The 16,466-nt window shown below is 47.3% G+C and overlaps 1 protein-coding gene across 3 annotated transcripts in view; it reads right to left on the bottom strand.

The window, feature by feature from the left end:
- The window catches only part of WLS (Wnt ligand secretion mediator), a 37,695-nt gene extending 30,293 nt beyond the window's left edge, over positions 1-7,402 (bottom strand). For 2 of the 3 annotated variants that reach the window (XM_074905998.1, XM_074906000.1), the window contains exon 1: positions 7,141-7,402. In XM_074905998.1, the coding sequence (XP_074762099.1) occupies positions 7,141-7,246 (106 nt within the window). In that variant the 5' untranslated portion in view covers positions 7,247-7,402. Of the gene's footprint in view, positions 1-7,127 lie in introns of all 3 variants that reach the window. The other variant, XM_074905999.1, reaches the window with a different exon arrangement.
- Positions 7,403-16,466: the final 9,064 nt, after the last annotated feature.

Below are 16,466 nucleotides of genomic sequence, written 5' to 3'. Positions count from 1 at the left end.
TCTTGCTTGGGTTTTGAGGAATTGCTGTGCTTTCTCAGCGTCCTGTAACCGTGCAGAAGCTAGAGATACGTGTGTCTTACATCTTGGAGGGGCGGCTGTTTGGTTTTGCTCAAGGTTTGCTCTTCAGTGCTACTCTTGCAGCGCTGGGCTGTGCTAGCGGAAAAGCTGCCCGTGCAGCACGGCCTTTCAGAGCAGCATAAACTGGGGATTTTCTTCAAGGAGTCAGTTTGCAAACAGCCAGGGAAACGGCTGTGCCAAGAGCCTTTCAAACTGAAAGCGCAGCCAGGATCCCCGCTGCAGAAGCAAGAGTGTGAGCACCCCGCAAGGCTGCTGCCACCAAACACCAACCAAAGGGCTTCTGGGGGAGTGTCTTGCTCTCAGAGATAAGGGATTATTCCCTCAGCCCCAGGCAAGTCACAAAGCAAGAAAATCTTACGAAGCACTAGAGTACGAGTAGATTTGCTGGGAGAACTAAATAAATGACCTCCACGATTCATATACATGTGCAACAGCAAGCAGCAAACGCAAACCAAGAGAGCACTAGCAGTATGAGTTCCATAAATGCAGAAGTATATATTAAAAAAATACTTTCTTTAAAAGAAGAAAAGGGAAAGAAAAGGTAGAACTGATTTCCTAATTGCCACAGACAGTTTGATCTTTGTCCAAGCCATCCTTTGTCAATTTTCGACTCAGATGAAATGCATTTCCTGCTAACGCCCAGCCAAGATATTAAATCCCTGCAAACAGAGGTCTAAAATAGCAGGATGACCTGATGTTATCCAGCTTTCCTCCTGAGCACAGCCTGAAACTCCCCAAGTCGCACACTACAGATAACAAGGTACCTTGAAAGGGCCGATAGGGAGATATGTAAAGAATTTCATCTGCATTTGAATCGGGGGGATCAGCTCCCGGGGCACTCCCCCAGGCTGGGGCCAGCCGCAGGCAGTCCCGGCGCAGATGGACACCTTGCGCCCTTCAAAGGCTTTCCGAGGCTATCAGGGAGTTATAACATGACTTCAAAGAGCATAAATGTTATTTAGGAAGGCAAAGACTTCCTGTTCCAGCGTTATCCCTTGCAAAGGCAGAGAGGCAGCACGCCCACCGCCTGGTCAGTGTTCAGGTCACGTTTAAAACCCAGCCTGTTCAGTTCGTATCAAGGAGAAGAGGAGCAGCAAGAGGACCATCGTCTTGACGGGAACTGCAAGGCACAGCGTCTCTCTGATGCATCCCTCCCAAGTTAACTGTACTTTGGAGGCAACACAACTGTAAGAAGAGCAAAAAATCTAGCACCTCGGAGGATTTAGAGCCTCGCTGCCCACTCCTTGGGCCCCCAGCACGGGCATTTCTGCCTGGGAACTCTCAATTTCTGGCACATTTGCCCATTCAGCTACAGTTACAGCTCTTAAAAAGAAGAATTGAGCAGACCTAAACTAAATAGACATGACCTTTCATGTCTGCTTTTTCATCGGCTCCCAGTGCTTCTGCCAAGGCTGCAGCACTAAAGGAATGTGGCTATACAGAGGAGGCTATTGGCATTCATGTCCACGGTGCAGCACCGACCTATTCAGCACAGCTTGCCCATCTTCTGGAGAGGCCAGCGATGAAAGTCAGGCACAGAAAAATGGTCTTTTGTCCCGGAGCCCACAGACACTCTTCCCTAGCTGGCTGCATCCACATACCTTCAAAATCAGAGCGTCTCTCCTGTCAAAAGATCAGTTCAGCCCTAAGAAGGTAATGAAATCCCAGGAAAGAAAATTAAATCCTGGAAACTCACTGCTCAGGAGCCAAATCAGACATTTAGATAATGAACTGGAATTGTTGATAGCTGCTCAGCCATTTATACACATGACTCATTATCTCTCTGGGCGAGACACACAAGTAAGAGTTTTATTTGCTCCAGTCAAAACAATTCTGTTTTTTCAACCTTAAGCTGAGGCAAGGGAGCAGTGAACCTGCACCTTCTTAAATGCATCCCCTTCGTCCCAGCAGACTCCTGTGCTAAATAAATACCTCCACTTTTCCAATCAGTTAAATTTGTAAAGTGTACGGCTGGGCACTGAACTTTCTGTACTTAACTGTATGTATGCCTGCTCCTGGACTTTGTCTGCACTACAGAGAGGTTCTTCTGTGCTCTGTCGGCTCATTTGAACTGAAAGCAAGATAATCTGTGACTTGGGACGAGGCGTCCTTGAAGTCCTAGAAGTACCTCACATAAAATAAGTTATTGGAAAAGTTGTCTTTCCGGTAACTGGTCTAAAGGAACAGAAAACGCAGTTTTGAAGCAGGGATGTTGCTGCACAGAGCTCTGTGGTCCCATCTCCTCCCGTGCCCTCCATTTCAGCCTGCCCAGCAGCTTCGCTCTTTGCCACAGCCTCCCGCAGTGCCAGCAAACCCGGGGCGACACGCACATCCCTTCGCCTGAGCAAAGCCCTGGAGAGAGAAAGCCGCAGGGAAGGTGGGGTAACTTCGTGACCCCGGGGGGTTAGAGCAGACCAGACCATTCAGCGAAGCACAGGCTGACTGAACACAAACCAGCCAGCGTGACAGTGAGGGGCTGCAGGTCTGTGCCTGTGCCCAGGCTGCGTGGCGATGGGGCAGCAGCACAAAGCCCACCGAGGTGCAGGAAACCCTGCCCAGGGCTGCGCGCTGTCCCGCGCTCCGCGGGAGCCGCACAGCCACGGAGCGCTGGGAAAACTGCCCCACGCTTCGGGGCTTAGCACAAAATTTCCTGCTGTCTCCATGATCTCTGGACAGATTCGAGCAGTGAAGTCTGCTTTCTTTCCTCTTTTTTCTTTTTAAAATACTGTATGTAGAAAAAAATTCCAGGATGCAAAGGAAATTAGACAGACACCACCAACAGCTTCCCACAAGGTATACAGAGGAAGACAATTTGTAATCAAAAGCTTTGGTTTGAAGAAAACCAAGAGTCATTAAACCCACAGGAGAGTCAAGTCAGATTTCCACACACAGAGAGTTCCTACCACCTGGCCAGCAGTCAGGAGAGGACACGAGGGGTCCCAGCTCAGCAGCTGTGCTGTGACCTCCGTCACAACGCCCTGGTCAAAACTTCCAGTAACAAGCAACAGCCACACAGATGCCGCAGCTGGTCCAGCTGTGGGAAGGTTTGTCCTCATGCTGAGCCCAGGGCCGTCACCAGCTAACCTGGCTCCACGTCCTGGTCACCATGACTCCAAGCCTGGATGAGCCCAGTGGCACTCCCGGCGACAGCCAGGATGCCAGGGGGCTGGCTAAACCCCCCCCCCCGTGTATTGAAAAGGCTGAGCATATACATGCATAGTACGTGAGGGCTCCTGGGAATGCTGGCACAACTATATTAGCTATAGCCTCATTTCTCACAAACATTTATGCTGCCTTGAGTGATAACAGAAAACATTTGTTTGATCCCATTCTCTTCTAATACATGTATGCTATCACTTATAGCAGGATAGCAAAGACAAGGTTGTATTACGATTAATTTTATGGATCATGTTTTATTGAGTACTGAAACATCCTAACAGAATGTGTAACACATAATCCAGAAGTGTAACCTTTAAACAAGCTGTTTACCAGGGAACAGAGCAGACACCAGAAATTCTGCAGGGTTTGAAAACAGAACGGTTTGAAGCAGTGACAGTCCCAGTTGTCTGGAGCCAACAGTTCATTACCATAGCACAACAACAAAGAAACTGCTCAATAAAATTCTCTTTTGAGATGTTTTCTCAACTCCCTAGCTCTGCAAAGCTCTCAAACTGCCACGCGAGCTTCACCCTGGTAAGGGAATGACTCCCATACATGCAGGTCTCATGCTTTGCCAACACACATCTAAGCAAAATCCATCAGAGAGCTGATAAGACTCCTGCTTCTAAATAAAAGAGCTGTTGGGAAAGTGCAAGCCCTATTAAAACTCAAGACATTATGCAGCTGACTATTCAAAAACTAGCTAGAGAACCGCCACTGGCCGAAAACCCCAGTTGCAGAAAAATGAAGCTCTGTCATCATTGTCGTATCAGGTACCAATGCACTGCATTTGTGTATTTTGGACTTGCACAAGTATTCTGTTAAAATAGAGCACTTAGTCATTGTTTTGAAATATGACCTAACTGACTGCTAAAGGAGAGGCTGGGTTAGCCTTGTAGCGTGTTCCAGTTGTGTACATATTTTGGTTTGTCTAGACCTGAATAAACTAAAATAACTAGATTCTTGGTGTCTGTTTGGTGCGCTGGATCAAACCAGACCAGGATCGCTATTTCAGTGACACCTCAGCTCCCATCCCACCTTGTGTCACACCTCTCTGAAGAGCAGCAGTCCCGTGTCATTCGGCACTTCGAGTACTCGCAGCACCGCTTGGCTCCCCACCCGCCGTCTCCAGCCACAGACCCATTTCTAACAGGTATCTCTTAGAAAAACGCCACAGGTGAGGGACTAACCGCAGGGGCCAGGACGCCGAGTGGGCGGCGGGGCCCAGCGGTGGTCCGAGGGATCAGCCACAAGCCATGGGCTCAGGGCTCCCAGGGACACGAGGACACCAACGGCACGCTGTGGGGCTAATTCCTGGGAAGAGTTTGATGCATCCCCCCAGGCTGAGGTGCCCTGCTTGTGTGTCACTGCGCCAGATGTTGGGCCCCACACCTAGTTTACACCCAAGATCTTTGAGCTGGTTCCCAGGCACTTGGTCTTAAGGAGGGCTGGTGGGAGCTGTTGGAGCCCATCGGCACAGCTGCCCCACCGCCTCTAATCCAAGCAGGGGAAGAGCCTCTGAATTCCTCGAATGCATCATAAGTGGTAAATACTGTGGAGAAAAAACCAGTTCGGGTGATTGATTAGTGCAGTTTTATCTGCTCCAAGATCAGAAGTGGGGTTTTTCCAGCAATTAAAGAAAGTTGGCCTGCAATAACCCCCCTAGGACTCGCCCACAGATGCACCGACTCCAGCCCTGAAGTTACCCGCAGTTTGTGCCCCGAATCGCTGTCTCCGTGGGTGGAGAGCTGCCCACCAGCCTTCCAGTCCCAGCAGCAGCATCCCCGCCCGGGACAGGGCCCGGGAGCCCGGCGGCAGCCGGGAATAGGCAAGATGGAAGGCTGAACTAACAGCATCTAAGTTCTTTCATCTCCGAATCCCTACAAACCTGAACAAAAACATTTCTGGGTATTCCCTATAAAGCTGAACAGAAATGTGTCTGTTTATCACACCCTGAGGAGGACAGAAAAGGGGCTTTTCTGATCAACACCTTCCTTTTGTACAAGCAACTTCTTTTTTAAAGTGAGAAGCTACTAGAAAAACACTTTTAAGACGAACACCGAGTCTAGCTTCTCTGCGCAGCACAGGCCAAGACATTTTATCTAATGAACCAGCATCGGGTTCAGTAACCTACACTTGAACCAGCTTTCTTTAAACACAAAAATAAGGAATGAAGGAAAAAAAAAGCCAATCCTAGTAATATTCAGACCCACAGGACTAGAAAAACTGGGTTTTAATCCAATGTTTGCCACTGACTCCTTTGTGATTACGCAAAAACGAGAAATTGAAACGAGAATGAGGGAAACAAAAGTTTCTGAAAATTCTGTGCAGTAGAATTCCTATGGGTCTTAAGAACCGGTATCTAGCGAGGCTACAAATGTAGAGCACTAATATGCCTCAGGAAGACCAACTCTGCTTTCTGAGGAACGGCTGCAGGTATTTCTTCCCTCAAATAAAGATCACCCCGAGAACAGTCCGCTTTGACAGAAAACATGCAACAAATTTTTCCCGATGCCCTTTCAGAGAGATGTAACTTCAGATACCCGCAGTCATTACTATAAATCCCAAGGGCCCCGACTACGAGGGAAGGGGAATAATGCCCCGGGCAGGGCAGGGGGTTCCTGGGGCTGAAGGGCTCGGCAGGGCAGCACCGCCCTTCCCCAACAGCCCCGCGCTGGAAACGGCCAAAGCAGCCACGAAGAGGCGACCATCACTACAAGGAGCCGGCGCATAACTCAGCTGCTTTCTAGTAAAAAATTATAAAAAAAAGTAAAAAAAAATATATATATAAATTCCCGGGACTGCCCCAAACCCCTGCTCTCCTCCATCTTTCTCCTTCCAGCTCTTTCCCCAGGCAAAAAAATCAAAACCCCCGGAGGCAGAGGGGTGGCAAACCCCGGCCGCAAGTTTGTTGCCGAGGGTTACATCTGTGCCAGCACTTCCCCGAGGATTTTGCAACGCTCCCTGCCAGCTAATAAAGAAATAAACACAATCTGCACTCAAAAAGTTTTAGGCGAGGAGGTTTGCGTGCCAAAAGTCGGGAAGGCTGGATGCCACCCGAGGAGCTTCAAACGCGGGTGGGGGGAACGTGCCCGATCCCCGTGGCCGGGGCCGGGGCCCAGGAGCAAGGCGAGAGGGGTTGGGGGGGGGTGTAAGGCCCCCCCCCCCCCCCCCCCCAACAGCCACGCGGGTTTTCCGTGAGCCGAAACAACCCCGAGCCGACCCCGCGCGGGCTCAGGAGCCTCCTGCAAGAGGATTGCGGGGGGGTGCGGGGTTCCCCAGGGGGTGGGGGGGTCCCCCAGGAGAAACAATCCCGGACAAAAGGAGGAGGGCGGCGGGGAGGGGGGGTCGGCACCCCCCAAACGCACCCCACCGCCCCCCGGAGCCGGTAAACACAGTCCTGTCCTCGCCCGGAGCAGCGCCCATTAATTTTATTTTTTTTTAATTTTTTAATTTTTTTTTTTTTTTTGTTATCATGATGGCAAGCAGCGAGGTTTCCTCCTGCGGTCGGCTGGAAGGCCGAGAAACGGGGAGGGGCAGAGGTACGAAAAGAGTGGAGGAAGAATTGTTTTTTAAAAAATCAAATATTTAAAACCCAACTTTGCAAGGCAAGGCTGCCCTGCGCGATCAGTCGCCATACTGAAGATTTCCCCCCTTCCTCTTTCTTTAAGTACAGACTGAAACCAGGCCAAAAAAACTTTTCTCTGCCCCCTTTTTTTTTTTTTTTTTCTTGCAGGCACTAGAGTGAAATGTGCACAAAGAGGCCCAGGGAGCCGTGTTTTCTTAACTACAATAGCAGGGCTAATTAGATCATAGGGGCGAGTCAGCGATACTGTAACAAGTAGCTAAACAACGCGAGCGAGGAGAGGAGGAAGGAGAAAGTTTTGCACCTTCAGCACTCACCGATCAGACCTCCCACCAGAAAGGCGATGACTTGGAAAACCAGCAAGATCCCCCCGACGATGCACAGCTTTTTGGTGCTCATGTTCTCGATGATGGCCCCAGCCATTTTCGCCCGGTTCTAAGCCCCCCGGGCTCCCCCCAACCTGGGGAGGGGGATGTGGAGGAGCGGGGGGGCTGGCGAGTCTCCGCACTGATTGCCCGGGCCCGCCGGGGACCGGCTCCCCCTCCGCCGCCTCCAGCCGTGATTGTGGCCGCTGCTCGGTTGCATGTGGCTGCTTTAAAGGAGCTGGGAGCCGGTCACATGACGCCGCCTCCACCGCCCCTCCCCGGTCCTACGGGCCCGGCCCCCCCCTCCCCTATCCCATCCCACCCCCCCGGGGTTTCCGGGAGCACCCCCAGACCCGGGGGATGGTTGGGGGGGGGGGGGGCGGCCTCACGCCGAATTTCCGCGGGACGCGGGTTGCCCCCCTCAGCCGAAACGCGCCGTTACATTCCCCCCCCCCCCCCTTTTCCCGCCCCGTTTTTTCACCTCTGAGGCAAGGCTTTGTCCTTCCCTAACTGCCGTCGGAGTTCGGTTACCCTCCGCCGGCAGGACGCGGGAACACCCCCCCCCCCCCCCAAATCCACGGGTGAAATACGAAGAGGAGATTTATTCCCGTCCCCTTTGGGGGATCCCCCAGGCAGCCCCCACGCCAGCGGGGGGGAAAAGGTGAAGAAAGGAAAAAGGTGAAAGAAAAGGTGAAGAAAGCAAAGGCCCGGAACCTGCTGCTTTCCCCTGTGATTTCCCCACAGTGCTCTGACCTTCGCCCCCGCAGGGCAGGAGCCTCCGAGACCCTCGATAAGGTGACTCGGGGTCTCTCCCAGGCCTGGGTTACCTGGACACAGCCCTTCTCCCCCGTCAAGCATCGCAGGACTAGGCGATAATTCCTGTCGGATCCGTGGGTTTTGGCACCCCAGCTGCAAGTCCCTCGGGTCGTGCGTACAACCCTCCTCGCCACCCCTCTGCTGCGCCCACGTGCCGGCCGAGGGCCGGGAGCGCGGCCCTCCCGCTCCGAGGGGTCTGTCCCCGTTCCTGTACGTGGCCGAGAATGGATCGTGACCCCCTGCCATCATCTCTGTTTTTTTGGCATCGGTGCCTTCCAGCACTTCATGGGATACCACAAGGATGTGTGAGTGCTGCCCCGTTCGACGTGCAACGAAGGATACGGAATGCCATCGGGTACAGCCAAAACTAAGCAGGGAGCTGCTGGAAGCAATCCCTGAGGACAAATAAGCCATGAAAGGAAAGAACTGGTGACAAAAAATACAGACAGGAACTATCAAAATGAAAGGCGGGTCAAATTATTTAGAGGCGCAAACCAATCGCCTGAAGGAAATAGTAACAAGAAAAGAAAAGTTTAGAAGAAATAAATGCAAAACCCGCACCGCAGAAGTCACGGTGAGGTGGCAGAAGCGCTGGCAGTGCCATGGGCAGCCCCGCTGCTGAGCCTCCCAGGCTCCCAGCACCGTGCTGGGTTTGTTGGGGGTACTGAGGGCGTCTGCGCGCCGATCGGCCTGGCCCCGCCGGGGGCAGCGTGTGCCTTACAGGGGTACCGGGAAGCAGCGTCAAAAACGAATCTAGCAATTCAAGGAAGAGCAGAGAAGCAGAAGGCGCAGGGTCGGGCTTGTGAGGCAGGACTACACCAGACCTTGACCTTGACCATACAGCGTCCAGCCAACACAAGGAGGTGAGTGCAAGAACGGCAGGTTCGTGGTGTTTTGCTGATGGATATTTAGGAGGAGGTCCCCCTCTGGAAGGGGGAGGGTATATGCCCCTGTACTAGATCAGGCCTCAGTCACTGCCACCGACTCGCTGCCTCAGCGCCCTTTCCCTGGCCAGAACAAGGAGGGTGGCTGGCAACCCCAGCAAAGTGGGCAAATCCTCTCGGCAGCCCAGAACCCAGCTTCAGCGCATCCAAAGCAGCATCGGAGCCCCAGGGTGCTGGAGACATGCACAGACCTAACGCTGGAGGCCAACCAACGGTACTCTGAGGTATCTGGGGTGATGTAATGAGACGTGATACTATGATCAAGATCCTGGATGCAACAGAATCCATCTGAAAAGGGCTGCAGCAGTGATCCCCAAATGCTTTTGCTGGTTTTCTAGCACTGAGTCTTTGGCTTCCAAAACTGGTCTCGAAAAACTAAATGAGACCAAGCTCATGTGCTACTTTTGTGTTTCACTTCTGTGATCTTTTCCTGATTTGCAGAGCTAATGAGTTCTCTTCCTCCAACCATCAGGCTAATAATGTAAGTCGGGATATAGGCATCAGGGATAACTTGAGATATTTTGCGACTGCGGGACAATTTAATCTTTTAGAATATTTCAAGTTTAACTTTTAGTTTAGTTTTAGCTTTCCTTTTACATTACAGTTATGACTTCATTGTTAAAAATAGCTCTTAATGGACAAGTCCTTTGTACCCATTATGAACCCGCGAGGATCATTCACACAGACCTGCTTCCAAAATCAAAGCCTGTTAGTGGGTTTTTGCCCAGACAATTAAAGACTTAAAATACCAAATACTTTATACTGAAATAATAAAAAAAAAAACAACCAACACATAGAACAATTGTTATTAAAAAGGCTTACTTTGAAATATCTAACACTAATTTTTAGGATGTCTATCTAACACTTCATGTTGATTCTGAGCGATGACTTTTGTTGTTGTCTCTGTTGGAAACAGCACAAGCTTTTGAATTACATTGGTTCCCTTATGGTCTGTAATCGGCGCTGACAACGAGAGAGTCTTACAAGTCCTGGCCACCCTTCGAGGCCCCACAGTTATCCAATAGGCAGGGACCTATATGACCAAACATCTTTGGAGCCACGAGTGCCACTAAATCAAATCTGTCTTAATGACTCCACAAAAGTTACATGGTGTGATCTGCTGTTAAATGTCCCATTTGCTCCAATCAGTTTATTTCTGGGACAAAAATGTAAGCGGTAGAGCTAAGATCCTGCCACAATAAAAAAAATCTGAAGTGAGAAAGAGTAAAAATAACAAAAACGCAGGAAACAATACTTCACATTTCTAAGGCACTTTCCATTTCTACTACATTCCTACATCTTTAATACTGTGAAGTTGAGAGATATTAATCACATGTGACTTTTGACACGCGTCCAAAGGGCGTATAGAGCACATACCATAGTGAGTTGGGACCTCTCTTTTGCCAAAAAGTGACCACACACAAAATCGCACAAGAGAGAAACGAGCTCAAAGCACATTAGAAAGTCCATCTCCAGCCATTGCTCTTCCTTTTCAGCTGTTTACAAATCAGAATTTCTATCTCTGTCAGGTCTCCAGAATCAATCATCTGGGAACTCATCTACTTGCCGCTTATTACATTATTTTTCCTGACTGCTTTAGGCTGTTTTGAAAGCCTCAGCTATTAAAATAGCTATCCTACAGTCAGCCCCAGGCAGGAGGAGGAGTCTCCACAGCAAACTCCTTGCAGGGCTGGGCCTAGAGCCCAGATTTTTAAAGGGGTTTAGTTGCCTAAAGATGTAGGTGAGGGCTCGGCGGGATTTCCACAAGCTCCTCAGTTTTGGTGCTACATGTCTGTGCTACAAGTTACTGCAACAGTTTTGAGAAAACTTTCTTTGGATGCTCAGTTTGCATAGAGATCAAACCCTGAAAGTTTCAGTGTTGTTCCTCCTCTGTTGTCTCATGTCAGCTGGACAGTTAATAGAAATAATCTGAAAATATGCTAGAATTTAGAGGTATTTTCCAAACACAACTGTAAGAGAAGGAAGTATGCTATGAATACAGCATAGAGGCTTGACAGAGGAACATCTATGATCTGGATTAGAAAGTCAAATGACATGATCGTGATAATAATTCCTAGTTTTAGAAAGCTAAAAAAAAAACCCCAAACCCCAAACTATCCCAAAATCAAACACCCCCCCCATTATTTGGACTTATGTTGCTGCATAGAAGTCCAGTATTGAGCTGCTTAATTTTTGCTTTACAGAGCAAAAATTAATTTCCTGGGTTTGTTTTGTTGTGGTTTTTTTTTTTAATATGAGCAGCATTGCTGTTTATACCAGCACAATAGCAGACTCTGACCCCATGTGTAAAATACAAAGTAGAGTAGTAGACAAAAAGCTGATTAAAGCATGGTCATCCACCACCAGATAGAATCTCTTGAACTCTTGCTCGTACTTGCCTAATTTATTTATAATATAGCATGCGACATAACAACAGACCTGTGGGGATTAAGCTTTGGCTTTGCTCTCCAGTTTGTAGGCTACGTCTTTCAGTGTGGGTATTGGCATTGCTTGATGCCATGACTGCAGTTTCTTGTTTTGTTTGGAATACACCTAACACAGTACAAAGTTACTCCTAGTAATAAATAATGTGTAGCTGCTACAGGGGAAAGATGATTAAAAGCGTTCAAGCTTACATCTCAGTGCTCCTGACTGCCTTCATAGGTAACTTTCTGGTTTTGTTCTCTTACAAATACTGGTAACATGGAAAATTTTCTCACAGAACAGGAAAAGGGCGTTTTATGTTATTTCTAGTGCACAGATGGTGGGGAACATTTATCTTTGTAAGAAAAGCCTTTTCTACTGTTTGTAAAGATACTCAAACGTAAAACTTACTGCAGCACACATCAAAAAAAAAGCATGTGGGGGTTGAGACGGGCGAGTAGACAGAGCTCTGCAACTTGCAACTGCCCACTGTGCTTAGGATTAGGAAGAAAATCGACAGGTATGCAATGTTTCATCTTAAGCAAGCCCCACTCTATAATGTAAATATTTGGAGTGATTTCCAAGCCCCATTGTAGTTCAAGGCTAAACATTCATTCAATTATCAAGAATCAGCAAAGTTGTGTTGAGTTTTGCCACTGTTTCTACATCTGGGAACTCAGAGCTAGGCTTTTTTTTTTTTTTTTTCCCTGCATGACACCTTTTACTTAAGTGGCACCCAGCCTGCTAGATCCCAGATCCCATGCTGTTCTTTAGGCTTTACATGGGCAACCCGAAGCTCCGCCTCTGCCAGGAGTCATGGACTCCTCACATCATCTCTTTGATGACAATATGGCAAGAAAGAAAGGAACACAAATTTAGCAAGGGAATCACCTGGGCACCCAGATTCTAATCTTAAAGCACTCAACGACCACAAGTAGCCAAGAACAAACCTATAGAGTACCCCCCCAATGCCCGCTCTCAGCCTCTCGGTACCTACTGGGCTCCTCAGCAGCACTGGGTGGGTGGCAATGTCCATCTTAGCTCCTTCAGAGTAACGGGCTCCACTCAGCTGTCCCTCTGTCCTGTGCTTCCTCATCAAGTCCTGCCTGTCTCGGTAAGGAACCGGGCAAGAAAAGCCATTAATTCATTGGGTGTGGACCAGCATTTGCAAAACGTTGAGACAGCAGTCCCAGATAACTCTCCTGATGGCTTGTCTCTGATATGCTTTCAGCCAGATGACAAAGCCTTCCTCACATCAGGATGAAGCTTCAATAGGGGCACTGAGGCTTCCATTAAGTATGTGAGGCAAACCCGAGCTGATAATTTGACAGAGAGCACATTTTAGCTTGTCAGACTGAAAGTGTAGACTTGTGATATCCTGAAGGAGGGGCCAATAACAGTGCATTAAAATAATTTATTAAAGACTGTTTAAGCTAGATTTAAAGTTTTATTTATAGTCTTTACAATTACCATGTGGTTAAAAGGCTCAAGCCCTCCAAAGGAAATCTGTGAAAAGCCTTTTATTCGAGTCTGCCAAGCTGTCTCTTTCAACCGTTAATCCAATCATCAAGAGGCAGAGCTTCTGCAGTGGGATATCTGAACAAGTCTAGGGCAGATTCATCAGTAGTCTATCACTAAATTTCCAAGCACTATCCAAACCTCTTCCATAGCATAATAATCACCTGGCAGTAAGTACAGCTCTACTTGAATCTTTCTATTTGATTAAGTAATCATCTGGAGGCCCAGAAGACTTCTCTCATCAAAACCAGTCCTAACACCCACCACCTCTATAAAATCCATTTAAAAAAAAGCCACAGCTCAAAAGCTGCATAACTCAGGCCACTTGGAAGTTTTTGCTAATCCACAGTTGAGGGCTGACAATACGCTGTGCTGGCCTGGTCTAAATTTGTTGTACCAATGCCAGTGGCATCCCTGGTATTTTTGACAAGTGTTAAGTTTGTGTGACCAGTGTGTGGTGGCCCACACATCGTCAGCCAAAGTTGTGCTCCACCTCTCACAACCCTCCCATGGACCATTTTGCCAGGTCCTGTCTCCTCTCCGTCCTCATGAAAACACAAGCTTGGAGCTCTGCTCTTTTATTTCTCTTAGGACTCTCTCCATAGCTGGGCCTTTCTTCAGCCACCATCCCTCAGACCGAATCTCCCACCTCGCATCAAACTTCTGCAAAGGCTTTCACCAGGGTGACTCCACCTCTCACAGGGCTTCTTGCCTTGTGTTGAACCTCCACATCAAACCCCATCCAAAACTTGCCACTTCTGGCACCTACCGTAATATCATGGCTTTCCTTTACAAAGACCATTCCAGTCTGGGATTTCTCTGCCTACGTGTCCGTGTTTTCATCCCCCGCAGTGACGGACATCACCGACACCAGCTCAAACATGGTGCTCTTGGGTTAAGGGCCTCCAAGGAATCGTGTATCCACGCAGGCACCACACGCAGAAGCAAGGAAACCTCTGGATGGCTTCAAGCGTCCATGCAGGTGTGAAACCTCCTCAAAAGCAAGCAAAGAAAGTTATTTTACTAAGAGATATGGGTACTTTAATATTAAAAACGACGTCCAGTACGCTATTGTAGGACAATAAGATGAACAAAAGTAAATTCCTTCTACTAGCTGAATTGTACAATTGTTTATAGTAAAATTTTCATGGTTCAATCGCTCCTATCAGTGTTCAGAATACACAGAATGAATTCCGGAGGTTTTTTTGAAAGCCTCTTACCATTTCTCTGTTGAGCCTTTATGTTCCCATGAATCCAATCCATTCTAAGTTTAGCGCTGAAGGCCGAATTAGCAGATGCGACTAAATTTAAACCGAAGCCCCATGGGAAGTGAATAAATGCACATGGGCTGAGCATTTGTAAGGGTGGTACCTGCTTCAGAACTGCAGCACCAAGCAACACGCTTTAATTCAATTTTAGTGAAAGCTGATTTAGTTAATTAAGATGGCGGAGGCACGAGAGATTTAATCAGGGTCCAGTGGTAACAATCTCGTGACACAGATGGAAAAAGTTGACAAATATGAACTAGCTGTATCATTTTATTCTCATGTTAAATAACACACAGTTCTGTAGGTTGGCTATACTGTAAAATTTTTCCATGTTTGCACTGTGTGTACACGCAGAATTATCAGTTAATGCAATCTGAAAACTCAGAAGTCTTGAGAAATTAGAAATGTAAAGTTAAACTAAGGCAATATATGCATCCAGCTAGCGTCCTTGGGAGACATTCTCAAAATACCACCTAAAACCAACCATAAAGCATGTATTAGTCTCAAGGATCTCCTAGAAAGAGACATCTGTTTTGGAACAATCACAAAGGGCTATCGCCAAAACTATCCCGTAATAGTTATGAGCTGTAATTTGACATTTCAGATACGCATTCCTCCGGCCAAATAATATCATATTTTTGCTCTTGGCAGAGAAAATAAAGAGAAGCATATATCCAAGATGAGTAATTTAGTACAATGTAATCAAGGCAAGCTGCCCCACAGACTAGGGACCGAATTAGAGTTAGCAAGATAGGTTTTATTGTCCTCTTAAATAAAAGTGTGTGTATTATGCAGGGAAAAAAAATTTAGAAAGAAGAATGGTTTTCTTGTTTATCTTTTTTTCCATCTGAGCCCAAGTGTAGGCTTTTATTCCAAGAGCAGATGATTAGAGGTGGGGTGGCTAACGCAATTATTGCTGTGAGCTGTGTTCTGTGGAGGTTTCCATCCCTGTAGATGCACATCCCAGTCAAGGAACCTTCTGCTCCTCAGCTGTCCCAGTTCACAGCCCAGCATATTTATGTTAATTGTCACTGATTTCAAATTACATCACTATATGGGGCTGTAAATGGAGCTGGCCAAGAAGCACAGGCAGATCCCAGACCTGTGGGGAGGTGATCCATGGCAGAAGAGGGCAGCTGGCAGTAATATTTGCCTCAGTTGTCACAGATTAATCCACCTGTAATTAGGAGTAACAGCTCTGTGTCCCTGGGCAGGGAAGTGCCTTGTAGCTGGAGCAGTAAATTGCTCTCCCTGTGCCACTGACTATTCCAGCATCATTTAACTGAGCTAAATAACAAAATCATTTAATGTGGCCAAAGGACTTTGTATTACTGAATCATCCCATCCTCATTTTACTCAGAGTCTAAACCAGTTAATGAAAGAGATGGCTAATTTAAGGGAAAAATAATCTGTTGTCTCCAATCTTAATGATTCACGTTCATACACAGCAGTTTGGGTTATTAGTCAGCCCTCTGCCTTTCTGCTCCCAAATGCAAGTTGATGCAAAATGACTGCATCTCAGCTGCCCCAGTTAACAGCTCCGTATTTCTGTGCAAACCCACCTAAATCAGCTGTAAGGCAAGTTCATGTTACATGATAATAGAGAGATTAGCTGGAGCTGGTCTCTCAGCATTCTTTGAGTTCTCTGCTCTAACTGCAAGAATGAATGACCCAGATACTTTTTAATATTGGCTTCTCTCACATTCTGGGTTTTTAAATTAGAATAATTTCCTCGGTTTGCTATCAGGCATTCCTTTAAAGTAAAAGCAATCAGTACAAGCACATATCTTGAACTCTGACGTGGATTTTATGTGTTATTTAAGCGCTCAGTCAGTTTTCTGAGAACATATACTTTGTAGGCAGCAAATGTTAAATGGAATATTATTTTTAAAAGGTCTTATGGTATATTAAAAATGCATCGATGTAAGCAAAAGAAGATTACTAATGAAATGATACAATTAAATATTCAAATGTAACTAAGCTAACATTTCCCAAGTGCTATAATATATGCTGACTGTACTGTACTTATTTTACAATATCACTGTACTTATTTTACAATAGAGTCGCAGACATTTCAGCTGTAAAGACTGATTTGGTTAGCCTGTGCATCGCTGCCACTGTAAATTTTTATCCAGGTGTATTTACCAGTTCAAGCAATGGAAACAATGAGCTGAAAGAGTGACAAGAGTAAACTCTACTCCTTAATTCCAGTGTTGCTCATGACTTAAGAGAATGAATGCATTTTTAGAGAGATCTCTACTCTCACAGCAGCCAAAAATGATGCCCATCTCATGTCAAAGACTGATGA

This window comes from Athene noctua, chromosome 5 (genome assembly GCF_965140245.1).
Source record: "Athene noctua chromosome 5, bAthNoc1.hap1.1, whole genome shotgun sequence".
NCBI classification, from domain to species: Eukaryota; Metazoa; Chordata; class Aves; order Strigiformes; family Strigidae; genus Athene; species Athene noctua.
The sequence above is the reverse complement of the archived record's forward strand: the minus strand, read 5'-3'. Positions and strand labels throughout refer to the sequence as shown.